This window comes from Acinonyx jubatus, chromosome B4 (assembly GCF_027475565.1).
Source record: "Acinonyx jubatus isolate Ajub_Pintada_27869175 chromosome B4, VMU_Ajub_asm_v1.0, whole genome shotgun sequence".
Taxonomy (NCBI): Eukaryota; Metazoa; Chordata; class Mammalia; order Carnivora; family Felidae; genus Acinonyx; species Acinonyx jubatus.
In genome coordinates, this window is record NC_069387.1 from 59,862,691 (window position 1) to 59,890,666 (window position 27,976).

At 39.5% G+C, this 27,976-nt stretch overlaps 1 protein-coding gene across 3 annotated transcripts; it reads right to left on the reverse strand.

The window, feature by feature from the left end:
• Window positions 1-13,467: 13,467 nt before the first annotated feature.
• Window positions 13,468-27,759, reverse strand: PTHLH (parathyroid hormone like hormone). 3 transcript variants are annotated; one of them, XM_027035815.2, is made up of 4 exons: window positions 27,558-27,759; window positions 24,423-24,545; window positions 18,275-18,697; window positions 13,468-13,940 (listed from the first exon to the last, which is right to left on the reverse strand). In XM_027035815.2, exons 2-4 carry the CDS (start codon window positions 24,521-24,523, stop codon window positions 13,931-13,933), a joined length of 534 nt encoding a protein of 177 aa, XP_026891616.1. In that variant the 5' UTR covers window positions 24,524-24,545; window positions 27,558-27,759; the 3' UTR covers window positions 13,468-13,930. The 3 variants fall into 3 exon arrangements, with proteins under 3 accessions (XP_026891616.1, XP_026891614.1, XP_053082057.1); XM_027035813.2 differs by lacking the exon at window positions 27,558-27,759 and adding an exon at window positions 25,096-25,234; XM_053226082.1 differs by lacking the exon at window positions 27,558-27,759 and adding an exon at window positions 24,743-25,072.
• Between the last annotated feature and the right edge of the window lie 217 nt (window positions 27,760-27,976).

The window sequence follows — 27,976 nt, forward strand, 5'->3', positions numbered from 1 at the left end:
TCACGGCCAGCAGAGGAAGAACCAGTGGAAGGAGCCACATGACAATAAATTTAGTTGGTCTGGAAGGTGAAGGCTAGGTTAGAGTAGGAGATGAAAACAGTTTAGAATGGGTGGGTCCAGCTGGGAGGAGCCTTTGAAAGAAATACTCGAAAATTTGTGTTTTGGCTCAAAGTGTAATAGGAAATCAATGTAAGGCTACAGTTCATTAGAGGATATGGTCAAAGTGATGAACAAGAAAAACAAAAAGAGAAAAGAAATGACTTTAGAAATTGTAACCTATGAGCATTAATTTATCAGAAAATAGTTATTAGTCTATTTGAAAATAAGGAAACTGTATTTGTTGAATAATGAATGGTTGTGCCAATGGGAGTGGGCCATTCAGTTTATAAAACCCAAGTAATAGGGTAAGTGCCCACAGTCAGGAGGGTGCTTTGTTAGAGATTTCCTGTGGGAAAGTCAAGAGGAATAATAACACACACACACACACATACACACACACACACACACACACACACACACACACACACATTTCTGTGTGTCAGTCACTGCTCTGACAAATCTACAGTGAAAGAGGTGAGGTAGATAAGATCCTTGCCTTTAGGGAGCTTAAAATCTAGAAGTAACACATTCATACCCTTTGGACAAATTCTTACTGAACACCTGATCCTGGCCAGGCTATGCCATACACTAGTGGTGCTAGTTCTCATGAGTTTCCAGTCTATCAGGATATAGAGATGTAAGGTGGGCAATTACAACATAGTGTGAGAGGAATGTCTGTAGGAAAACAGAGAGCCAGAGCTGGACTGAAGGGGTAGGTAGCTGTGCAGGGTGTTAAACATTACTGAACATGTACAGAATGGAGCAAGTTGTGTTTTTAAAACTCGGGAGTGTGAATGTGATTGAAGGACTATTTTGATAAGCATCTTGAAGTGGGGTAAGTGAGATACCACAGAACAAAGTTTGAATAATAATAATGGATCACTAAATTGCATTCTAAGGAGGTGAGGCTGCTTATCTATGGGGCTTTCCTTTTGCTAAACTGGGAATGGAAATTGACACAGGGGAACTGTTCACAGGCAACACAAGAGAAGCTAATTGTTGGCTACCTCAGGAGGTTTTCCCACTCTTCCCCCACATAGCGTATGGCTTCTCTTCTATTTAATATTTAAAATATGTACTGATTGGAAGAGACACTCATTGTTGGCTCACTTTTCTTGGTCTCAATTCCATTCTGTAGTGTGCTATAGGAGCATGTGAACAGGGGACTGTGATCGTTAATTTTTTTTTTCTTAAAGTTCATTTATTTATTTTGAGCAAGTGTGATCAGGGCAGGGACAAAGAGAGAGGGAGAGAGAGAATCCCAAGCAGGGTCCATTATGTCAGTGCAGAGCATGATGTGGGGTTTGATCTCACAAACTGTGAGATCATGACCTGAGCTGAAATCAAGAGTTGGTTGCTTAACCAACTGAACCACTCAGGCAGCCCTGTGATGGTTAATTTTCTGTGTCAACTTGACTGGGCTACAGGGTGCCAAGATATTGGTTAAACGTTTCTCCTCGTCCACTGCTTCCTCCTCTTTCTTTTTTTAGTGTAGTTACCATCTGGAACCACTCAGAATCATTATAATATTATTGACTATATTTCCTATGTTATACTTTTCATCCCTGTGACTTGTTTATTTTATAATTGAGAGTTTGTAATTCTTAATCCCCTTCACTTATTTTGCCTATACCCCCACTGGAAACCCTTTGGTAACCATCGGTTTGTTTTCTGTACGTATTTATAAGTCTGTATTTGGTTTGTTCGTTTGCTCATTGGTTTTATTTTTTAGAGTCTCCATATAAATGAAATCATATGGTATTTGTCTTTCTCTGTTTGACTTATTTCATTTAGCATAATACCCTTTGATCCATCCACGTTGTCATGAATGGAAAGATTTTATTCTTTTTTATGGGTAGATGATATTTCATTGTATTTATATATGCCATTTATCCATTCATCTATTGATAGGTACTTAAGTGGCTTCCATATCTTGGCTCTTGTAAATAATACTGTAATAAACATAAGGGTACATAGATCTTTTGGAATTAGTGCTTTCATTTCCTTTGGGTAAATGGTAGTGGAGTTACTTGTTTTGAGAAACCTCCATATTATTTTCCACAATGGCTGCACCAATTTACATTCCTATAACAGTGCACAAGTTTTCCTTTCTCTCCACATCCTTGGCAATACTTATGTTTTGTGTTTTTGATGCTAGCAATTCTGACAGGTTCAAACAAGGTAATATTTCATTGTGGTTTTAATTTGCATCTCCCTGATGATTAGTGATATTGAGAATCTTTTCACATGTCTGTTGGCCATCTGTATGTCTTCTTTGGAAAAATGTCTATTCAGTTCCTCTGCCCATTTTTAATGAGATAACTTTTTTTTTTTTGGTGTTGAATTGTAAGAGTTCTTTATATATTTTGGATCTTAGCTTTTAATTATCAAATATACTATTTGCAAATTGATAGGTTACCTTTTAATTTTGTTGATAATTTTCATTGGTAGGCAAAAGCTTTTATTTTGGTGTAGTCCCAATAGTTTATTTTTGCTTTTCTCTCCCCCTTACCTGAGAAGACATATGTAGAAAAATGTCACTAAGGCCAGTGTCAAAGATGCTACTCCTTATGTTTTTTCTACAAACTTTATGGTTTCAGGTCTTACTTTTAGGTCTTTAATCCATTTTGAGTTTATTTTTGTGTATGATGTAAGAAAGTGGTCCAATTTCATTCTTTTGCATGTATCTATTCAGTTTTCCCATCACCATTTACTGAAGAGACTGTTTTTCTCTCTTGCATATTCTTGCCTCCTTGTCATAGATTGACTGCCTAAGTATGGGTTTATTTCTGGGCTCTCTATTCTATTCCATTGATATACAGGTCTATTTTTGTGCCAGTACCATACTGTTTGGATTACTATAGCTTTTTAGTATATCTTGAAATTGGGATTGTGATACCTCCAAGCTTTATTTTTCTTTCTCAAGATTACTTTGGCTATTTGAGGTCTTTTGTGGTTCCATACAAATTTTAGGATTATTTGTTATAGTTCTGTGAAAAATACTACTGGTATTTTGATAGAGATTGCATTGAATCTGTAGCTTGCTTTGGGTATTATGGACATTTTAACAATATTGATTCTTCCAATTCACAAGTATTTTTTTTCTATTTGTGTCATTTTGAATTTCTTTTATCATTGTCTTCCAATTTTCAGAGTACAGGTCCTTCACCTCCTTGTGTTAAATTAACTATTAGGTATTTTATTCTTTTTAATGCAATTGTAAAAGGGATTGTTTCATAGTTTCTCTGCTACCTCATTATTAGTGTATAGAAACACGATATATTTCTATATATTTATTTTGTATTCTGCAACTTTACAGAATTCATTTATTAGTTCTAGTAATTTTGGAGTCTTTAGAATTGTTATATGTAATATCATGTCATCTGCAAATTAGTGACAGTTTTACTTCTTTCTCACTAATTTGGATGCCTCTTAGTTCTTTTTCTTGTCTGGTTGCTACAGGTAGGACTTCTAGCTCTATATTAAATAAAGGTGGCAAGAGTAGGCATTTTTGTCTTGTTCCTGATTTTAGAAGAAAAGCTTTTTACTTTTCACTTTTTCACAACTGAGTATGATGTTAGCTGTGAGTTTTCATATATGGCCTTTATTTTGTTGTGGTATGTTTCCTCTAAACACACTTTGTTGAGAGTTTTTATCATGAAGTTAAACATTATTTCTAAATGTATGCAAGCATTTCTGGATGAGGTTTACATTTGAAACTCTTTCTCTGTCTCTTTATATATAAACCTATATAACCTATATATAATATATATAAATTTATGACATAAGTCTACATATACATATAGATCAATTAATCTATGACAAAGGAGGCAAGACTATGCAAGAGGAGAAAAAAATCTCTTAAAGAAAGAGAGATTGATTTACCATAAGAAATGGGGTCATGGGATCATGGAGGCTAAGTCCAGGATTTGCAGTTGGCAAGCTAGAGACCTAAAAGAACTGACGGTGTAAGTTCCAGTTTGACATCAAAGGCCTGTATATATCCTATGGGTTCTGCTTCTCTAGAGAACTCAGATTAATGCACACACCTCATATTGCTAGGCTGGGGAAAGGGGTAGACAGTGCTTAAAGATGTAATAGTTTGACTGGGATGATACAAAAGAACTATAAACTCAGGGGTGAATTGCCAAAGGAAATTATTGCAGCCCTGAAAGGTGTGTGGTAACAAGAAACCCCAGAGAAGATTGCGTTCTGCTTTAAACCTGTCTTAATATAAATGAATAGTGCATTACTTCTTTATCTCACTTATCTCTGTGATCTTAAAGTGATCTTAGCTTCTCAAATAAGTTTAGCTGCTCACAGACATTTTCTGAAGTAGACAGATTGCTGTTGGAGAAGAGGGGAAAATCAGGAAAAGTCAGAAGTCAGACTTGTTTTTGAGAAGCTTTTAAATCCAAGTGACAGAACCTAACCAAACTAGTTTAAGAAAAATAAGATTGCTCCTCCTCCCCCAGCTCCTTGCCATCTAACTAAAAACTTTAGGAATAGGTGGATCCAAGGCACAAACCATGGTTTTGAGGTTATCTTTTTTCATCTCTCTTTTTTTCTGCTTTTCTTTATAAGTTGGCTTCTTTCCCTCCTATACTGGGTAGCTTCCTTCATGCAGTTGATGAATATGAGAAAAATGTAGACATTTTTCTCACAACCTAAGACTGCAAAGGAAGCAAGAACATTATTCCCATAATTCCCAGCAGAGATGTTCGGGGAGAACTCAATTTTGAGCATGTGCCCATATCTAAAGCAATCACTATCGTCAGGGATAATGGAGTTCTCTGACCAAGTTTGGGTCATTTGCCAACTCTGTGGATTGGAAGGTTGTGTTAATCCTCCTGTCCCACCGAAACACATAGAATGAAGACAGGGTGGATCCCTGAAGAGGAAGATACAAGATGATTTAAAAAATTATAAGTCTAATATATACATAAAAGAACACATGTTAAGGATTTATTCTATGCACTAGTCAATGAACATGTTATGACATGTTCAAAAAAAGATTGAAACGAATGTGCAAATGGAAGCAAAACTTTTTTTCCAAGAGTGGGGAAAGAAGTCAGTTGAATCTCTACCAGACAGGACAAAATCATAGACAAGAATTATTTTACATTACTGTCAGTTACCTACAATTCACAGAATTATAAAATGCTTGCCACAGAATCAGAATCTGATAACCTGGAGGAGTTTCCTCTAGAATCTAGTTACATAGTTTTCAACTGGAAACACAAATATTTTCCCTACACTGGGAAGACAAACAACATGTGTTCATGAAACAAGGGATGCAGTATTTGAAGGAGAAATATTTCTAATACCAGGTGGTACCAACAGAAAGCTTACCTAACTTGAATTGCAATAGGTAATCTATTGGTTCTTTGAAATAGAGACTATGCCTCAGTTGTCTCTGTGTCCTGTGTGCCTAACACATGAGAAATGTTTATTAAGTGTGGGCAATGAATGTTAAATAGGGTACCTGCTGTGTGGACTTCCTCTAGAATAATAGAAAAGTATTCCTATCTTTATGTAACCTAGAACCATTTCTGAAGCTGTTAGCTCTCAGCTAGTAGAAAAGCCCTGTACTTTTATTACTACAAAATTCATTGAATTTACTTAAAACATTGGAAGTTTGAATTTTTATTATGGATTACCCAAGGTAGACTCTGGTTCTATAAGATATTATTTCTGTGGTAGTTGGCTATGTAATACTAAGCAAGCATGAGGAATTATTACTATTATTACCATTATAACTACAGTAAAAGATGATAGACACTGTCTGGGATTTGCATTAAGGTATAGTCTATGTTGAATACAAGAAATGCAACTTCCACGTCCAATGAATAAGATGTTTCCAGATGGCTTAGTTACTCCCAGCTAACAAGATATGTATTTACTGGTCAGTAGGCTGCTGCTGGACCAATTCTCAAAGAAAGACATAAATTCAACAGCAAATAATGGCTAAAAACATATATGGAATAAGAAAAGATATTGGATTGTAGATTGTATTGAATTGTAGATTCAGCATGGCATCCAGAAAGACCAAGTAGTATATGAATTGCAAGCCCAAGAGTCAAATCGTTTAACATACTCTGCTTGGCATTTGCTTTTCAAGTTAATTGCTTCTTGATTGTGACACCATAGGAGATGGTGATATCAGGACAGAATCAGACAACCAGCATACTAGTCATCCCCAGGAGCAGATAGAATTTAATCTGTGTTGGGGCACCTGGGTGGCTCAGTGGGTTAAGCATCTGACTTCCGCTCAGGTCATGATCTCACAGTTCGTGAGGCTGGCCCGCATAGGGCTCTGTGCTGACAGCTCAGAGCCTGGAGCCTGCTTCAGATTCTGTGCCTCCCTCTCTCTCTGCCCCTCTCCAACTTGCTCTCTGTCTCTGTCTCTCAAAAAATGAATAAATGTTAAAAAAAAAAAAAGAATTTAATCTACCTTTAGGTTCATGGAGTGGCCTTTATTGCTTGGGCATATGAATCTATGGGATTCTTGGAAAACATGCGACAAGGAGAACTGTATTGAGCACTATAGCCAATTGGAGGGACATGGTCTAACAGTCTAGCATACAGTAAAAGGTGTAAAAATAGCTTTTCCCCCATTTAGTACATCAATAAAGTATGTGTAGCTATTACCCTGAGACTTGTGTATTCCTTTGGGCAATAATAAATATTTAGTTGTACATCTCTTTAAAAGACTCCCTCCGTGTGAAATGGAAAGACAGCTTGGAGCACGGCAGGATTCTTCTTCACAATTAGCTTGAGAGCTCTGAAAATGGAAGAATATGTAATTGTCTCCAAAAGGTGGGGGGTTTCAGACTTTCTGAGGGAGACATGGGGAGAATAGAAGAGGCTGCGCTACACAACCAAGTCAAGCCAACAAGCCAGGAGCTGGCACATTATCTTCACCTTTGCCCCCAGCTCATTTCCGAAGGGAAGGAAGCGGAAACTCCAGCCAGGCCCCGGTGCATCCTCTGCACAGCGCCCTTCCGTGACGAATGGCTGCCGCTTCTTCCCTAAGTCACGTGGATCTCCACGGAAATGTTTTCTTTTCTCTTTTCCATGCAATTTAAAAATAAAACGAGTAACCAAAAGCCAACTTAGAGATGAAAACCCGTTGAAAAGCAACCATGACGGCACACTCCTTGTACGCCCCGCGTGGGCAGCGCCAGGCCGAGCACGCGGCGTGGGCGCACTCATCTGTTAGCCGAGGAAATCATTAACTGCTGACATCCCTGACTGCCGACTGAGGGAGTAGAAGGGCTCTGGGACGTGCCAAGTGTTCACATAGAAAATCAGCATTCTCCAGGGAGGTGGGGGGAGGGAGAGGGAGGCTTGGAAAAACTGAATATTGGAGTTTTGGAGCAGGTTGAGAGGTAGCAGGAGGGGAAAGATTTCATCTCTGAGGTGGTCCCATTTTAAATATGTTTTAGCCTTCTTACAGAAAGTGGCTCTCTGTATACGTTTACACACCCGCCTGCCAGCCAGCGCTCCCTCGCCCTCCTCTGCCACCCTCCTTTTAAAGCAACAGCTGCTCATTCATGGGACTGTGCAAACACCTGGGCCTGTTGGCCGTGCGCGTGAGTGTGTGTGTGTGTGTGTGTGTGTGTGTGTGTGAGAGAGAGAGAGAGAGAGAGAGAGAGAGAGTACACTTTATGAGTTTTGTGGAATATAAGGCCATAGTCAGCTTTACGAGATGCCCTGAAGGACAGAAGCTGGTAAAACGATGCCCTCACAGGAGGTAGAGAATGGAGCAAAATAGGATTGTGTCACACCTGTGATTTCACTGAACTCGCTGAAAGCAAGACAGACATACTTTTGTCCTAAAGACGTTGATTCTGAAGCAAGCTGTACTGCAACAGTTGTAGCTGTAGTACGTGGAGTTCAGGCTTGGGAGGGCAGGTGAGGCCCGCTTTGAATCCAGTCCGCTATGTGAGCAGCTGGGTGATCTTGGGCAGTCGTCTAACCTAAGGCAACGCTGTTATCATCCGTAAAATGGAGAGTATCTACCCGAGGCGATTCTTGAAAGGATTGAGTAAAACAGTGTCAATTCTGTTAGTGCAAGCTCACAAAACAACCAATGTTAACTTTATTATTATATGTGAGCTTGGTGTTAGGCTTATTCTTTCTAACATACTGGTTGTTATAATGTTATAAAATGTTGTTACAGAATAAAATTTCCAATGCTTTGGGAACAGGGCAATTAGAATCTCTTACTGTTTCATCTGAAGAGAAAAAAAAATCCTCCTAAGAAAACATAACATGCTTTTTAGCTTTTACCTGTCGCTAGCCAGGAGGCAACTCTTCAGTATATTGTTTCGTATTACACATTGACAAGGGTTCTACTAAAACTCACGATTAATGAAAGAAAGAATAATGTGAATGTAAAATTACCAAATCCAACCTGGAACGTTTTTTATTGTTTTGCATTTATTTTGTAGAACATGGAACTCAACGTAGTCACTTCCCATCAGTTTTTCAATGGCAACCCAGTGAGCTGTCGCCATCAATTACCTTACACAAATGGAAGATGGATGAGTGATCTTGCTTTTCAAACCCCAAAGCAATGTGGATTTGGCAAGGAGCAGGAGTCACCATTAAAACAATCCATTTTTCAGGGTGACACATTTTGTATTAAATGTCTTCCAGTTTGTAGGAAAACGTAATGACATTTTCTGGAAGATGTTTTGAAGTTTAATTAAAATGCAGTTTAAAACGTCTCCCTTGCGCTCTGCACTTATAAATATGAGCATATCAGGAACCTACACAGAGATGTGAATGTTCTCATCCTGATGTTGGGTAGCTCTGTTTGGGAACTGTGTACATTAATCTTCTGACAAAATAGCAGTGTGCCTCTTTTGCACAACTGAGCCCTGTGGATGAAATCTGTGCCGTGTATTCATAGGAAGAAAACCTGATATTTTAAATTCTCCTCCCTTCCTCTGGGAGGTTGCTGTATACTCCCCCCAAAACCCTTGCTTCTTGTACATACAGACCTGGAAAAGTTCCTATTAAGCCAGACTGAAAAACAAAGGGCACTCTGGTGAACAGTTGATAATTTAGAGCAGTTATTCTCCAAGCTTCTTGTCATTGGAAAAAGAGAAAGGCATAACCTAAGAGTCTGAAATTCTGAAAATTCGGACCCATCTCCTACCTCTGGCAGACATTTTGCTCAACTCTGCTTTTCCATTGATTCATTCAGAAACTGAAAGAAATTTTAAATTTTGTTCAATGGATATTTATTGAATATCTCTCTGTACTCATGCTATTATTTGGTATTGGGTGGTACATGTTGAATGACAAGGTTCCTGTCCTTAAGAAGTTCACACAATAATTAGGAAAGTAACATTGGTAACTTGGAAGAAAATAGTACTTCTCATCAGGAGTTAACCCGGGACACATGATAATATAATTCATTGAAGTAATACCTTTGGAATCTTAGTATCTACCAGTGTTTAATACCTCCTCTGGAATGTGCAATGGAGTCCCTAGGAGCAGCTCACCATACAGCAGCATTTTTCTAACTAAATAATAAAATATTTAGTAATAGTCTTATTCTTCATACCTGCTGGGTTATTAAATAAAGGGAACTGACACACATTTGTGACTGGAATGTCTTTTATCCTTTATTTGAGGAAGGAATGAAGGCTTTGCTGGGAACACTTAGAACTCTCAGTCAAAGTACAGATGAACCCTCTCAGCTTCAACATCTTATTTCTGTCCATAGCTGATTGTGTTTTTCTGTGGACTTTGTGGTCAAAGGGAAAAATAGCAATTAAACTGTAAGATACTCTAGAATTAAACTCAGATTATCCTAAAGTTAACATCCTGGGATGGCATACATCTTTCAGAATACTTTTTTTTTTTTTTTTGTATTTCAGAATTTCTTACAAAAGGCATTAACTTGTATTATTCAAGAACTAATGGGCATCTATTAAACCATATTTCAGTATTTAGTAAATTGACGATAAGATAAAATTGAAGCTATACTTGATTTTGTTCTCATTGGGTCCATTATATAGTGTATGGTTAGAAAGAGTTTTTGAATTTTAAAAAGACTGACTCCCTTTGTTCTTGCTTGGTACATGCAGAAAGTTAAGTAGTTGATTTGCTTAACCGGTACGGAGAATAGGTAATAGAAAATTAAAACTGAGTTCTTAACCATCAAGATGTATGATTGTGCTGTCTCCCAAGACAAGCTTCAGTATTTCTCTGTATTTCTCTGTATTTCTCAGATTGATGCTGCCTGTATTCCAAATTAATTTTTGTAACAAGGAAGAGAGAAGCCAATATTGACTTTAAATATTTCAAGACCAATATCGTCAACACTGATTTTGATTCATAACTTAATGTAGCCCTTGAATACATCAGTTGGGTTATAAGCACAACCTAGACTATACCTGTTTTACAACAGGTTGTAAGAAAGTACAGAGGGAAAGGAATAACGGCTTCACGCTTAACTGTCACTACTTATCTTTTGGAGTTGGACCCCACAGTGTTCTTAACTATATCTTGGTAATTAAATACCAAATTTATGTCTGAATAAAATTGGAGGAAGTTAATAGTGAGTTAGTGGGTTAGGTTTTATTTTCTTAATTTGAGAATACTTAGTTCAACTCACCTTTATTTAAATTGTTACTACCTTATAAACATTACTTAAAGCTGAACCATAGTCACTTAGACTGTAATTTGCTAAGAGTTTATTTACATTTAAACACTATCTTAAATTATATATTTCGGTTTTTCTTTCATAGAAAATGACAATGTCATAAAAAATTACAATTTTTTTCTTAGATGTTTTTTTTTTTTGCTTCCTTCATCTTCCCACTCCATCCCTTATCCTATGATCTTAGTCTTTTTTTTTTTAATGTTTATTTATTTTTGAGAGAGAGAGAGAGAGACAAAGCACAAGCAGGGAAGGGACAGAGAGAGAGGGAGGCACAGAATCTGAAGCAGGCTACAGGCTCTGAGCTGTCAGCACAGAGCCTGACATGAGGCTTGAAGCCACGGACCATGAGATCATGACCTGAACCAAAGTCAGACACTTAACCGACTGAGCACCCAGACACCCCTATTTTAGTCTTTATCATTGCTAGAAGACCTAGGGTATGACTCTAAAGGCAATAATCAATCATGTTTATTAATGTATTAATAATGTTTGGTGAGACTTGATAACCTAAATTCCCAAGTTCCCTCTTCCTTCTTTTCTTTTTAGGAATGGGCTATTTGTGAAGAAAAACTTAAATATGACCTGAATCTGATACTTCCTTGCCTTAATGTCCAATTTTTACCAAGCTAGTGTTTAAAAAACATATTTTTCAGGACACCTGGGTGGCTCAGTCAGTTAAGCATCCAGTTCTTGGTTTCGGCTCAAGTCATGATCTCACGGTTCGCGAGGTCAAGCCCTGCATCAAGCTCTGCACTGACAGCCTGAGGCCTCCTTGGGATTCTCTTTCTCCCTCTCTGTCCCTTCACTGCTCTCTCTCTTTCTCCCCCACTGTGTCTGTCTGCCTGTCTCTCTCTAAATAAATAAATAAACTTAAAAAAATAGAAAAACATTTTTCATGTGAACAACTTATAAGGATTTGGTATAATCTTAAGATTTAGAGTTTCAGATGGAGTTCTGCAAAATGTGGCCATATCTGTTATGGCACTTCAAACTAGTTGCATTATATGGGATTTAATGTTTTGGCCTTCAACTTCTGAATGCTAAAAACCAAATCCAACAAATTCATATGTGAAGCTAAGCACAGATTCTAGATTTTGCTTACTAACATAGGTTCACATTTCTTACCAAAAAATAGTAATATGGATCTATTTTGAAGGCTATGGGACTCAAGTGAAAATATGAGTAAGTTCAAGCTTTGAATATTCCTCCAAGAAACATTATTCTAATCATATATAGCGCAGACCAATCTCTCCCTGTGTGTGTGTGTGTGTGTGTTATTCCTTTTTAAAATGTTCAGAGAAGGGGCACCTGGGTGGCTCAGTCTGCTAAGGGTCTGACTCTTGACTTCACCTGAAGTCACTGTCTCACTGTTTGTGAGTTTAAGCCCTGCATCAGGCTCTGCACTGACAGTGTGAAGCCTGCTTAGGATTCTCTCTCCCTCTCTCTCTATCCCTCCAACTCTCTCTCCAAATAAGTAAACAAAACTTTAAAAAAAAATGTTCATAGAATTTTGGATCATTTCCTAGTTTCTTGAATACAACATTTAATTGTTTCTTGTAAATGTATGTGCGTATAATGTACCCACTAGAATGGGAGAATTTTGAGGGTAGTTGCAGCATATTACTTCTTGCTTGCATCTCCCAAACATCTAATAGATATCTTATAGGATTGGGAGCATAAACAGAATACTTTCTAAATATGTGCTTGCTTGGTTCATAGACTTTTTGTTGTGTTTTTACTGACATGTCCTAAGCTACAGACAGTTAAAGAAAAAATTCCAGGAGTGCCTTGGTGGTTCAGTCGGTTGAGCTTCTGACTTCAGCTCAGGTCATGATCTCATGGTTCACGGGTTCGAGCCCTGTATCGGGCTCTGCACTGACAGCTCAGAGCCTGGAATCTGCTTCGGATTCTGTGTCTCCCTCTCTGTCTGCCCTCTCCAGTCTCTCTCTCTCTCTCTCTCTCTCTCTTCCTCAAAATAAATAAACATTAAAATTTTTTTTTAAATCCATAAGGAAAGATGTTTGTTTTCATCTGCACATAAAGGTAGGAAAAGTAGGATGATATTCACAGTGGAAATTGCACGTGGCATTACAACGTGCTGTTGGCGACCAAAATCCCCAGGACTGTGAAGTATAAAACAGGAAAGCAGTCTTCCCCTGTGAAGGACTTTTTGAGTTGTCACAAGTATCCCAGATCTTTCCTTTTCTCTGGTAGAATTCTCAAGTTCCTCTTTTATGCTTATTGTTGTTACCAGTAAGAGAAAGCCCTTTCAAATTAAACTTAACATTGGTGAAAATTACCCCTGGCCTTAAAGTTCCTGATCTGCCTCCTTTTTTTTCCATTTCTGGCTGGACTAAGTTTCAGAGAGTAATTTTTAATATTTTCTCTTGACTTCTCTCTTTTTTTTTTTCCTGCCCTCTCCTGTCTTCACTTCAAATTGGACGTATTTCATAAAAGGATGTCTAGGTAGTTCAGCCATTCTATTGAATTGAACTTAAATACTGGACAAAACACATTTTAGGTGGTTTTTAAACTAAAAGCTAATGTGAAAATATTAGAATATGTACCAATATAAACATATTATACTTAAGACCATATTCAATACAGTTTAAAAAATTACATCATGTTCCTTCTAGTAGAAATCTTAAAGTGTATATACATAATTCACCTTCTGACTCATGATGTAATTTAGATTATATTTTATTAGACATTCTTTACAAATTTAAAATACTGCTATTTTTACATGCACAGAGGAAAATCAGTTTGGATAGTTATATTTAGGCATTATTAAAATCAACCACAAAATAGAGACACTTTATTGTGTCATTTATCAACATACTTGATATGTATATCTAAAGTGCATTATGTTACAAAAAATATAGAAATTCAGCAGCACCAAGATACATTTACAAAATAAATACATCAGTTGACAAAATAAATTATGGTAAATGTGATAATAATAATTGGATTAGCCTTGGCAAAAAAATATTCACAATGACCAATGTGCAGTTTCATAGAGCAATGGGAAGACAGTTTTATTCCAATGCATTTACAGTATTTACAGACAATAAATATTTCTAATACTTTCCATATGTTCACTATTACAGAATCCTGTAATACGTCCTCTGAATGTCTTTGCTAAAGATTTCAATGCCTCCTGAAAAGAGAAGGAAGGGAAAGAAGAAGAGAAAATAGGTTACTTCTCCTTGACAAATAAAAAGGCATAAAAAATAAAGGAACATAGAATCACAATTGAAAAGATTCCAGGGATTTCTTATGAATATTCCCAATAGGAGGCACCTGTGGGATCTGACTCTCCAGAATCTTTGCTACAGGCAGGGTCTTTAATACCATCCAATGGTCAACATAGTACAGAAAGAGAAAGGGCTTGCATTTCTAATTCTACATTCTTTGTCTGAAAAAGGAGACCCTAGGAGAATTTCCCAAAGCTGCCAACTGGAAAGTTTGGGAAGAGAAGGGACACATTTGAGAGTTTGGAAATAAGGCTAGGTTGTACAATCTATCATCAAATACACCTTGCTAGAAGTTTATTCCCCAGTGATGCCTGACAAGGGTGACCCAAATGTTACTAATTCTGTTTAGGTTTCCATTTGGCCAATCTTTTGCTAAAATAATGACTGTTAAGAGAGTAAAGTGTGTGATTTGGAGTAAATGTTGAAAGGATGTGTAATTAAACAGCATGCTTGGTTGATGATTTTATGTTATCGGTCATTCCTTTAGCTGTCCTTAAACACTAATGAATGAAACTATTTTTGGATTTTAGTTTGTGAAGTCAAAACTAAGAATTATTTGGCTCTCATTCTGCTGGTTTCTAGAAGTGATCTACAATTAGAAATCAGGAAAGCCTAACTTAGAGTATAAGAATCAATTGATATAAAAGCATAAAACGGCAGTATTTCAGCTCAAGCTGTTTATTACTCAGAATAAATTACCACTTGGGACTGACACCTTTTTTAACCCCTTCCAAAACACCGTAGTCACAGTATTTTAAGAGGGACTAGCAACATTTTCTCTGCTTTTCTCTCTCCTTTTCTCTTCTCTTTGTGTAGTATATTTCACTGAATACATAGTAGTTTCTAAGGAAGCACCTATAGAATTGAATTTGATTGGCTGTGCCATTGCATTAGCAGCCAGATTGTGGGCAGAGTTTTACATGGCAGACCTATATGGGGGTGAGACCCACAGGAGAGCCCATTCTTGACAATTTAGGAACTCTACCTGCAGCTTAAAGAAAAGCAAGTTGAGCATTGAGGGTATTTTTATGTCTTAAAAAAAAATCGACCTCTTCAACAATAGTTTTGATTAAAATGGTAAAATAGCTCCTAATTGTAGAGAAAATAATTTAAGATTAAATTTTAAATGGCTGGTGGATGTGAATGTATGTTATGAATACAATCTTGAAGGTGACTGTAAAACTCAATAATTTGTGTGCTGTACCAATTTTAAAATGTTTTCTTACTGAACAGTATCTAGTGAATTGAACTTACGAATAACACAGGCAAGGAGGGAATGAAGAGTATTTTCCACAATTATGTTCTCAGAAGGAAAGAAAGAGAAAAGGAATACATTAAGGACCAAGGAGGGGCACCTGGTGGCTCAATCAGTTACGTATATGACTTCGGCTTAGATCATGATCTCATGGTTTGTGAGTTCAAGCCCCGTGTTGGGCTCTGTGCTGACAGCTCAGAGCCTGGAGCCTGCTTCAGATTCTGTGTTTCCCTCTCTCTCTCTCTGCCCCTCCCCAACTCGTGCACGTGCATGTGCACGCGCTCTCTCTGTCAAAAATAAACGTTAAAATAATTATTTAAAAAAAGACCAAGGAAAAGATCTTTTAATTGTATTTCTCCTTGTCTATCCTGTTGGCTTGCTATAAAAGCACGTATTGGGATAGCCAAGTAAAACATAAGACATGACCTGAAAGTATACGTGTATGTTTAGTGTGTGTCTGTGCGTATGACAACACTTTAGAGTTTTTTTGAATATTGAAAAACTTTTGTATTATTTCTAAGTCACTATTTATCAAGAAAAAAATATATGGTCTCAATTAAACGAGTCCTATTGTATCTGGACATCTCATTTGCAACATCAAAAATTCCAAAATGTAATTTCCAACATTTAAACTATGTATTTCCCACTGGTTCACATGCAAGGAGCCAGACAGTTTTAGTACAGTAGTTTCTCTTAAGAAATACTACTTATATTATAATAAAGCTCATGCTTGCCAGTTCATCAGACCTCTCAGGTCATTGCCTAATAATGTAAAGAGACTAAAGACAGGACACTCATAAAAGGTTGGTTGCTTACGAAACTTTAAAATAGTTATTCTGAAAGGATTCTATTTGGATTAGAACATTTGCCTGGCCCCGTATATTCTCACCAGTACACTCCTAAATTTCCCCGATCTTCCCTGAACCTCGGTTGGGTTGTACTGGGAGAGTGCCAAGATCCGGCTGCCAAACAAACAGTGCTTTCCATGAATGTCCCTCACAACCGGGAAACAGAAAGGAGAAGCAGAAACGTTCTCCTTCTTTCAGTCCTAGGTCTGGATTTGATTAGGCCGCTGCCTAATTTTTACTAGTCTCCTTTACGAGAGGGGTAGCTTTGGGCATAAGAGTTGATGAGTGCCGAATTTCATTAAATTCCCAGATACTTCAAATCTTAAATAAATGAAATCCATAAAAAAGTATTTATACTTTTGTTTTTCTAATATATACATGTACACACACACAGAGTAAGACAATGGTAAAAATAGCTTCTGGCAAAAAAGCCCTTGCATTAGCTATAAATATAAGGATCCTTTCTTAAAATACATTAAATATGTGCTTTGAGCCAAGATTCATAGGTTCGGTTACACATTATAGATCCATTAGATATTTGCAGAATAGGTCATTCACTCTGCTAAAGGTTCCTCTAGTGTCATTACTCATTAATTACTGAAGCTGTACTATTTGTCTGATATAGTTATCCTTTTTTATGCTATTTAATGATGAGTTTTGTCAACCTGACTCAAAGAGAGAAGTGATGGTAAACAAGTTCAAACTCCTGTCTGAAACATCACCCTGTAATCCCATCTCTACTAGTAAGAGGAAAGGCCTGGAGAAGTAACATGGGACTCTAATTAATGAGATCATTAGCTGCATATGACACATCCTTGTATAGTTTCCCCTTTCTTTCAAAGCCCACAGAAGACTTGTACTGAAAAGTAAAAAGGCAAGAAAGATCCTGTTGGTGGAAACATCTGAATCAAGAGGTGACACTAACATAGTCCTGGCCTAAAAATCCAGAAATGGGGAAATCCAGTTCTCAGGACTACTCAGGTCCTTCAGCCATGGAATGCCTGGGTTTTCTAGTTTATAAAATGAGATTAATATTTGCTGCTTTTTTGCCTCACAGAAACACACATATCCAGATAAACAATCAGCACTAGATCTAAAAGCACCAAAACAACAAGTTGCACTTTATTGTTTACTAAGACAAGCATTTAACCCACGTAATCTCATTTAATCTTCAGCCAACCCTATGAGGTTGTTACAGTTATTGTCTTCATTTCACATAAGAGAAAAATGAGTCTCAGAAAGACCATGTAGTTTGCCCAAGGTTGTGAACTTTAGTAAGTTCAGAGCCAAGATCTGAACTTAAGGTATTTGACCCCAAAGTCAATGAATGCCATTACCACCTGCATTGGTGAGCCAAGGATGAACAAGCCATGTAAATATGAAGTTTTATTATTTCTACTGCAATACTCTAGAAAATGATTTCAACTTGCCAGTGGATAAATAGATACATGAGAAAAACTTATGTCCTTCCCAAGTCAACATTTAAAAATTTTCAGAAATCATGATTTTTTTTTTCACGTGTTGGTAGAAACCAGAGGGAAATTTAATTAAATAAATTCAGAGTGTATGTTTAAATTTTTAACATTTATTTAAATAAAGATAAATTTAAGGTTCAATTTAATGAAATGAAAAATGTGTCCGACTCAGAATTGTCTATGCTCCAGTATTATTCAGTCATATTTGTAGATTATATCAAAGCCTTCTGTGTTTGCCCCTGAAGTGAAAAAAAAAGTAAAAAATGAAAAACAATCGAGAAAGTTTGCCAAGGTGTGAGAGTAGGGGAATAAATACACTCCTCCAGCAAATGATGAAGGTGGTCCCTAGCTTCTGAAGCCTGACGAAAAAAAGAAATTCTTTAGTGGAGGAGGAAAGGATTGGCGTTGGGGTGTGATGGTGGAGGAAGAGAAATGGGTTATTCAATGCTGGTGTGTATAGAGGGCATAGGAGGACACTGTATGAAAGCAGACAATATTCTGAGCCATCTTGCTTTCATTAAGCTTTGAAATTGTGGAGCAATTGATAGAAGGACAGAAAGGGAGGACATTCTAGGTTTGTCCAAGCCACAGTGGAAGGGACATTACACACCCCAGCAGAGAGCACCGAGCAAAGGCTATGGGGCACAGAAGCCATTTACCGTAAATTGAGCTCCAGCGATGTCGCAGAGATGTCACATGGGTGGTCCCCATCTAGCCCACTCCCAGCCACACCAGAGTTTAGCCAGGCAGACCGAGTTCGCCGTTTCTTTTTTTCCTGCTCCTTGCGTTTTCCAGGTTTACCCTTCTTTTTCTTGCCGGGTGTCTTCAGTGGCTGCTCTTTGTACGTCTCCACCTTGTTGGTTTCCTGAGTTAGGTATCTGCCTTCATCGTCAGACCCAAATCGGACTGGGTGGTTCTTTGTGTTGGGAGCAGGCTTGGAGTTGGGGGAAACCTCCGAGGTAGCTCTGATTTCAGCTGTGTGGATTTCTGCAATCAGGTGGTGAAGGAAGAATCGTCGTCGTAAGTCTTGGATAGATTTCCCCTTGTCATGAAGGAGCTGATGTTCAGACACAGCTCTTTTGCTTTAAGAAAAAAATAGCAGGAAAGAAGAAAATGATACAATTTTAGTTTGTTGGTATAGACCTCAAAGACAAGAGGAAAGCCCTTTAGTTTTCTGTTTGGTCCTATACAGAGCATGAGCTGGAAGTGCAGCCAGCTTGTGAAGCAGGGAAAGTGCAGAGTGGGAAGGGAAGTGCAGGCAGCTAGGGGGCTGCAGCCCCAGATCCCATTTATGCCACTCTAGGTCTGTGACGTTGGTGAGAACACGGACATTCTCTGGCCTCATGGCCTCTCTCCATTTAAAAGGAAGGGGTCAGATTCAGAGAGTTTTATATTCTTCTCAACTTAAAACGTTATGATTCAGTTATACTCAGCAATGGACAGAAACCACTGATATTCTTTTCAGGTTTTTCAGACTTGTGTTGGGAAAATAAATCCAGAAGTCCTAGACTAGAAATGAAAAGGAGGCTGAATTTACTTGAGTACTCACCCGGACACGCATGCATGCGCACAAGTGCATGCTCTCTCTTTCTCTCGCTCTCTCGTTCTCTCTCTCTCTCTCTCTCTCTCTCTCTCTCTCTCACACACACACACACACACACACACACTGCTCCCCTATTAGGAAAGTAATAATATTGACTCTCAAAGAACAGCAAGCTGTAGGAATAAAGGCAAACAAAGGCTGAAGATGAAATGAGCAGTAAAGCCTGTCTAGGTAACGACCTAACAGACTGAATTTTAACATAAAATAGATTACAGGTGGCCAAGAACCTATATTTGAAAGCCAAGTGTCAGGGAGAGAATGTCTATTTTTCTGTAGAGTAATGGGTGGTCTCTTTAAAATGGGTTTCTTTGTGTTTAAATTAAGATCTTTCTATTTCTTCCCCACATTGAGTTTTTTTTTTAATTTAGAATTTCAGAGGGTATTATCCTTAGTACTTAATTAAAAAATTCACTTTTCTACTTAGCCTTCTTGTCTTAAAAAAATCTCTATGAACAAATATGAAGTGACTTTTCTGTTTAAACAACACTCTAATGAAAATATAGTGGAAAAGAATAAACTAATTTTCCACCAGTCCTTTTAGATGACATCCTGACTCTTGCTTAAATTGTCCATGCATATATTCTTGTATTATCCTGTCTGTATATTATTGACCATATGTAGGGATCACATACATTAATCAGTCATATCATGCGTGCTTCAGCTCTACCTCACCTTACTCCAATTTCTACCACTGTAGAGCTCTTCAAAGTGGTTCATTTACAAGTTTCTGAGGGTACTTCACAGGGCGATACCCCATATATTCTTACCTGTCGGACACACAATATCTGGATCCCTCATCTGCCTTCATTAGTACAACTTCTTCAACTCCTCAGAGAAATGTAACAAATAAAAATAGCATTGTCTTCATTTTATAGATGGGGAAGTTGAGGTTCAGAGAAACTAATGACTTGCCCTTGCCCTCAAACTGAGAACAGACAGAACCAGGGATCCAAAAACCAGGTCCTCTGATTCTGAAACAAAAGATTGCTTTTCAACTTCCTCAGTCCTTTCTTCTGTGGAAGAAGAAGTGTATGTTGAGGAAATAAGAAGCAAAGGGCAGGGAGTAAAAAAGCCTGTGGTGAGAACCATGATGAAGGGCAAATGGATAGCAATTTATCAGCTTCCTTGAAGATCAACCTTACTGTTCTAACAAGTCCATTTTCATCACCAAAACAAAGAACTAGGATTTCTAGAAGTTTGGATTTCCACAGGGGGAATGAGAGATTTTCTAGTTCTACTGTGAGTCAAAGAAGAGTAAGACATGAAAATACAGGCATTATTTCTCTAGATCTTATAGTCAGAATACCAGCTTCCTTTTAGTATTTTAGAGTGTGGACCGGCTTTAAGGCATGCAGCTTGTTCAAAAAAGACATGACTTAATGGAAAGGAATTTAACAGGAGCCTGGTTTAAATGAGGCATGAAGGAGTCTCTCTTCCTTTTTGAAGGTGCCACATGTGACTAGATTAAAATTCACTTACTTTATGGCCACAGTTAGTATTCTGGAAACTTTTAATAATATACAAATTTGAGGTTTTGGTATAATACATTTATACTCTCTAATAACATTTTTTAAAGAATGGGACTGATTTAACTGCATATTTTATAAGTATTGCAGTTTAATGAGTATCTTTTAGCAAAATGTCACAGTAAAAGAAGTTCTTAACCAATGATCACTTATAGTATCAGGGCCTTTTAGTTCTTTCTCAATCCTGGCAGATAACCACCGCATCTGTATTGCTCTTCAAATGTATAATACAGCCCATTCTAGCTTAACTCAAAGCCAAAACTTTTAATGGTTGGTATGTTCTAATCAGGCCACCACTGTGTATGCCCCCTCTGCCTGGCATGTATGTCTGTCATCTTGGCCAGCCTGTCAACTGTGAGTCACAGTGCCTTCTTAACCCAAGCACTGCACTTTCCCAGGATGGTTCTCATGAGAAAAGGAGTGATCATTCTATCCTTCTATTTTATAAAAAGCCTACAAAGATGGCACAACTTTGTCCAGTTTAAAATAGTATATCTCTTGTGGCTTACAAAGTTTCTTTCTGCCTCTTAGGAGGACTTGTTAATCTAAACCGAGAAAACACAGATTTTCTTAAGTGCTAAATCTGAAATGAGTTAACACAATTAACAGTTCAAAGACTTCTGCAATTAAAACATTGTCAAGAATGAATTTCTGATGGGGCAACTGTGCTCGAGGATCAGGAATATAATAGTATCTTTATCATCAGCAAGAAATTAGATCCATAGAACGTTCTATTTATTTTCAAAACAAGACATGAACTGACACAAGGGTAAATGACTAGCATGTACAAACTAGATACACATAGGTGGGGAACACTGAATCCACATTCAGGAGGCTTTCAATTTGGATAATTCTGAAATATTTAAGTGGCAAATATGGCCTCAATAATAGTCTATTACTCTGTACCTCTGCACACATTCCACAGCACAGTGGTTCTCATGCATTTATTACACACCTAACATGGTATGTTTATGGTCTTCTTTGATTATTGTAAAAAAAATTGCAGAAATATGGGTGAAATGCTTAACATGGGTAACTCTAAATTCAGCCAAAATATAGCTCTCCTGCTTTCAAGAAAAATCACTCTCGGTAGTTTTCAGAGAAGAGTAAATGTCCAATGAGCTATCAAGGAACACAGGGAGTAAAGGGAGGGATAGGATTGCCTCTCCCAACACAGAAGCAGCAGCATATGCTTGTGCTGATGCTCAGCTACTCAGGAAGGAGTCTGGGTTTGAGAAGAAAAGTTCTGTGGTACATGCAAGAGGCAGGGTCCGGGCCTTAGAGTGAGGATGACTCACCACAAGTCCCTTCCAACCCAAATGACTCAGTCAAAAGTTATGCTTTCATTAAATGGAATAGACCCAGTCTGGCTCCCAAGCAAATCAGCCAATTATGTTTTAGGTTTCTGAATTTGCTGGGATTCCCTGTCTAACTTAGACACAAATGCTGCTACCTGCCCAGAGCCATGATCATCTGGACAAGAATATCTCGAGGCCTCACTTTGCAACTTCCAATTTATTCATACTCCAGTCCCATTAATTAAAATCCTTTGGACTATGACAACTTATAATTGCTTCCTTTGCAGGGCTTAGGAAGTGGTATTGTTATAGTAGTCCCCCCGACCCCCCGCACCGCCCTCCAAAAGTTAGTCCCTAGTTAGAAAAAACAGCTAAAGCAGTTTCCTTAATATTTGGCATGAAGAGCAATGGGGAGTAATACAATTTGATTATATGTTAACATTTCTTTCAAGAAATTAGGTTGATTTAATGTAATAGTAGACTAATGTTTTGTCTAGCACAAAAAATTTACTGTTATTTGGCACCAATGCAAAAATAATGACTTGTGTTTTTTTTTTTAAACTCCTTTTGGCTGCAATAATTTGATGGAACATCTTCATCTACTGATGATTTCAGCCTTCATGAAAAACCATGGCTGTAATTTGATGATCTATTAGCCATTAACTATAAGAATGTTTTGTGGTAGTTTTATAACCATCTGCTGAGTGTGAGTGTTTAACTACAATATTGTATTTCACCCACAAACAAAACTATAACAGAGTCTCTGGCTGGTAAATGGTTTCTGATGTGTATTTTGCAAGGTGCAACAAAGAAAGAGTTAAAAATAGCCTTTAGGACAACTTAGCACTATTTTTATGTCATAACTGTGGATTTAATTATGGTCCATTTACCGTTTCTCAAAAGAGAAAACAGGTATTTCTCAAGCAACTTTAAAGAAAAAATTGGCTCTGTTCCAAGACAGTATTTCTTGGCCAGTATTTAAGCATGCTTTTAAAAATTCACTCCTCATCTCTATTAATACATGGATTTTAAAGAATTTAAAACAAGTCTCAAAAGGAGCAAAAAGTCTAAAGACAATTTTCAGAAATACACCAGCAAAACATTGATTTGAAGAATACAATATAGCTTTATCTTTAGTACAATGTTTTACACAGTTTGCCTTAGGAGATTCATAATAGATTTTCATTTTGGTGCCAAGGTTCAGACATGTCTAAAGCAATTTCATTTAAGGATTTTCTGCTCTAATAGTAATAGACCAAGGGCACATATAAAACAGTTGCCTTTTTGTACACCGTTGGGAATTTACAAGGAAGCACCATGAACTTGACTGTAAATATTGGATATTGCTATTTTTATTGTTAGTGTAAAAGCTCCTTAATTCCTTCTCCAGAGGCAAACTCCTCTCAGTTCTGAAACTTTATGGTTTTCCCATCCTGAATACTGAGTCTGCAGGTTCAAGATCACCCAAACATGGTATTACACACATTAACGTACTGCTAGGTCCAACAGATTTGTATTAAGATAGTGTTACTCTACTGTTCTTTCAACTTTGCAGTCATACAACATGGTGATATTGCTCTGGTGTGCTTGGATGTATGATTATGTTAAAGTCAAAATTATCCTCAAAAGAACCACCAGATGAGAATGCCAAAACACAAGTTTTCAGTCTACAATGCAAATATTTGACTGCAGATTAAAGAGCTGTTAGCAATAATTCCAAGAAAAAACAAGTTTCCACACCTAATATTCATTTTGGAGTCAAGCACTCCAGCGTCCCTGAACTGTATCAATACTAATGTTGGAGTTGTGCCATTGCAAAGTTGTTACTACTTTATTATATAATATGCCTTCATTATGTAATGTGGTCCATTTTATATGCTTAAAATTATGTCATTCATAATAAAGTTAGATGTAAGGCTTTTGCATTGCACGCACAAACTGCCACCCACATTCAGCATGTAAATCAAGCGCACACAGACATGTGTACCGTGGCTCCCTCAGCTCCTTCCGAGTTATCTGTCTCCTGTAAACCTCCTCGGGGTTTCAAACCCTTCCCAGGTCTTTAAAGTATAAACTTTTATTTTTCACTAGAGGCAGATCATCTTTGTCGAAAGGAGACTCTGCGCTCCCTCTTTTGGAAACTCGTATCAAATTTGTCTCTTGACCGTAGCCCCTTTGAGGTTCAACCAGTTCTCCCGCTGGGGTTTCAAGGACACGGTCTCAACCCCCGGCAGGTAGGTAGCCGGATCTCCCTGCTTTTTAACTCGGGCAAGAAGCATCAGTGACCGCTGCGAGCCCTCGGCAGCGCCCCAGCCTGGTGGCCTCTCCCCCTGGCCTTCCCAGCCCTCACCCGGCGCCCAGAGGAGGACGGGGCACTTACAGCCGGCGGCCGAGTTCCTCCACCGAGCGCCCGCAGGAGGGCACCGAGTAGCTCAGCAGGAACACCGCGACGCTCCACTGCTGAACCAGCCGCCGCAGCATCGTATCCTCTCGCTCGCGGGACCTGCAACAGAGTGGAAAGGGACCCGAAGTGTCAGTCCGGAATCTCCATCTCCCCGTACTACCACGCTCCCGCCTTAGCTTCTTCTCAAATAATCTCTTCAACACCAAGGGCATCTCCCAAGTTGCAAAGAAAAAAGAAAGGAAAAGAAAAGAAAAGGAAAAAAAAAAAAACTTTCTCTGAAGCCTCTCAGCACTTACTTATTTAGGAACCAGCTACTGGAACTGTGCTTTTTCCAAAACCACACAGGCAAAAAGGCACCAAAAGGGAAGAAAAAGAACAACAACAACAAATCAGAGACGTTCCTCTGAAATAATAACCACAATGAAATGTTTGTATATATGCATCAATGATGCGCAGCGTGTTTACACCTCTTCCCTATCAATGTCTAATTAATCGAGCCGGCAGTGCTAGGTTCGTGGAGCAGAGCTAACTCCTTCCTAAAAAGAGAAGAAAGTTTCCCCCTCCGAAGTCAGCGTCTTTGCGAACCAGGCCGTCTTGTTCCAGAGCCACTTGTAGAGACCCACATATATATACATAGCTGTCTGTCTACCTCCTCTGGTGGGCTGGTTGCTTCCGGAAAGTTGATTCCACACACCCTGAGAACAAGTTTCAAGTGCGCGTGTCGTCGATCAGGAGGGCCAGGTGGCAACGAGGGCGGGTTAATAGCGGCGCGGAGGGGAGGCGGCGGCCCGAGCGGCAGGGCAGCGGCGGCCCCGCTTCACGGGCGGGGAGGCATGCTGGCCGGGCGGCGCAGGTTGGAGGCGAGTTGAAAGCCTAGCAGAGGAATGTTCACACGCTCCCAGGCAAACCTGCCGGAGAAGTGAGCTAGTCGCAAAGAGGTGGCGCCCTTGGAACGCGCGCGGGGCGAGCGAGGGCGCGGACGCGCGGGGGGCGGGGGCGGCGACGGGCGGCCCGAGCGGGCCCCGCGCGGCCCGAGCGAGCAGAGGGGAGCCCTGAGCTGGGAGTGTGCTGCGAGCCCCGGAGCTCCCCGCGCCTTCGGCTCCGCCGCCCTCGGCGCTGCCCCGAGCTCCGCCGAGCCCCACCCCAGGGCGCCAGTCCCGCCGCGCGCAGTCCTGGGGCCGGGGGCGTGGGTGAATCTGCTGGTTGCCGCTGGGTCCGACCGGCCGCAGACTACGCGGCGGATCTGCGAGCTGAGGTCCCCGAGGGCGTGCGGGCGGCCGGGAACAGTCAAGGCTCCCGGCGCGCCGCAGCAGCCGCGCCCGGCTGGACGCGCGGGCCCCGAGGCCGCCGGGGGCGAGCGGGCAAGGAAGAGGCCAAGGAGTCGGGGCCGCAGAGCGCGGGCGCCCAGAATACTCGGCGGGGAGGTCGCGGGCCTTTGGCCCGTGGCTTTAAGGAGCCCTGAGTCCGCCCGGGATCTCGGGGAGCGAGATGGGAACCCTCCTCCCTGGCTCTTTCCTGGGACCCGCTGAATGGGGAGTATCGGCCAAGGACGGGGGAGATCCTTCGCTTAGAAGAGTAAAAGAGGGTTCAGACTTCAGGTCGAGATTGCGTTTCTTGCTGTCTCAGAACAGCTGAGGACATCTGGAGCTGGTCCAAGAAAACCCGCATACATGACGGAGACCCTCCTTTGAATTGCCGAGGTGGACCTACACTCCTGGGGAGCGCACAAGGCCCTTTCGCCCACCGACAAGAGCCTAAGCAACCCTTTCCCGGACAACCTACTCTGTCGCCCCCACCCCACCCCACCCCACCCCCCGCCCAGTCCCCTGTTACATATTCTGGGACGACTCTATCCGTGTCGCTTCAGCCCGCAGATGAAGCGGAACTATCGCTGTGCGCTGCTCTGCCTCGGAGAAGAGAAGGGAAAGCAGGGGGTTCTTCCCAAACTATTGGGCGGGGAATAAAGACTGCTCTGAATTACTGGGCAGTATCATCTAGGAAAGGATTGCAGCGGATGTGAACGCCCGCCCCGCGGGCTCCTCTATCTTTCTGAAATGAACTCGGGTAGTTGAGAACCATTCAAGGGATGTTTGTCTTCTAGATAGACAACCTCACTGGTAGGTTTTTAATACTCTCTAGAAGGCTAGTAGAATTTGGACACTTGAGATGATTTGGGGGAACCTGACCTTTATCAAGCCTGGCTTCCTGGCTGATGCTCCACAGATTTTACCCAGGGTGGGTGAAATAGCGCCCTCTCCCCGACCCTCGCGGATCTCGGCTCCCTTTTCCCGCTCCTTAACTGCAGTTAACTTGAGCTGCCTACTTTGGGTTGAAGTCACCCCTTCTCGCAAGCTCCTTTCTCCCTCATTTGATTACTCCAAACTCCATACTTAAAAAACTTGGCTTCCTCCGACTGGGAAAAAAAAAAAATCTGGGAATTTCCGCCATTTCTCTCGTTTAGGAATTTCTAAATGTTAGATCTGTTTGCATGGCATGAAAAGACAAAGTATCAGCACTCAGAAATGTCAACCTTTGAACCTCTGACGCTTTCTGATTTATAATAAGTTCTTTCCAGAAAGAAACAGGAGCCTTAATGTAATCATTAGATCTAAAGAGGGAAATACGTTAAAAAAAAAAGTAAATCACAAATGAACCCTTTAATACTTGAAAGTTGTTTAATATTAAAATGATAATATTTGCTTCCACGATAAAAAAACCCAAAGGTACTTAGCCAAATTTCAAACTATCCGAGCTTTAAAAAATCATCCTTCCTCCAATAAAAGGTTAAAACAAAAATCAGATTGACAATATTAAATCAACTATGCTGTAAATAAATTCATTTTACTCTCAGAACATTATAAATTAAAGACTGCCATCATTAGGCTGCTTTAATTTATGTTGCTTTTTCTACTAATGAAACAAAAATGGACCCCCCCTTTCCCTCCCTCCTTTCTTTTCCCCACACACTTTTCTGGTGTTAATGGCAAAACATCTATCAAATATTTTTAGAATTTCCTCTCCTCCACAAAAAGAGAAAATATAGACACAGGAAAAATAAATAGCCTTTATATACTTGGAATACCGAAGTTCCCTCATAATTTATTACTTCACCTTTTCCTTGATTTACAGTCTTCTCTGCTCTTCTGGCCAAAGGAAGGGGATCTTCTCAGCAGTCTCTTCCAGAAATAATTTTTTGTTGTTGTTCTTCAAAAAAGTAAAATGAAGTCTAAATGAATTAAAAACTTCCTGTAAGGAGGCTTTTCTGCTCCCACTAAAGGCAATTATTGGAAAGCAGGTACCTCTTCTAAGCTGCCCTGTTTCTTACGTTAAGTAGAAATTCTCCTCAATATATACTCAGGACCCTGACTTTTAGCCTTTCTGAAAGGGATATTTTCTGACATCATAATCTAGTTCCCAATATAACTGAGTAACCTCCGTGATAATGCTGAGACCACATGACTACACATGAGATGACTCCACACTAGGAGGGTTTTTGTCTTTTTTTTCTTTTTGGTGGTGGGGGGTGCTTA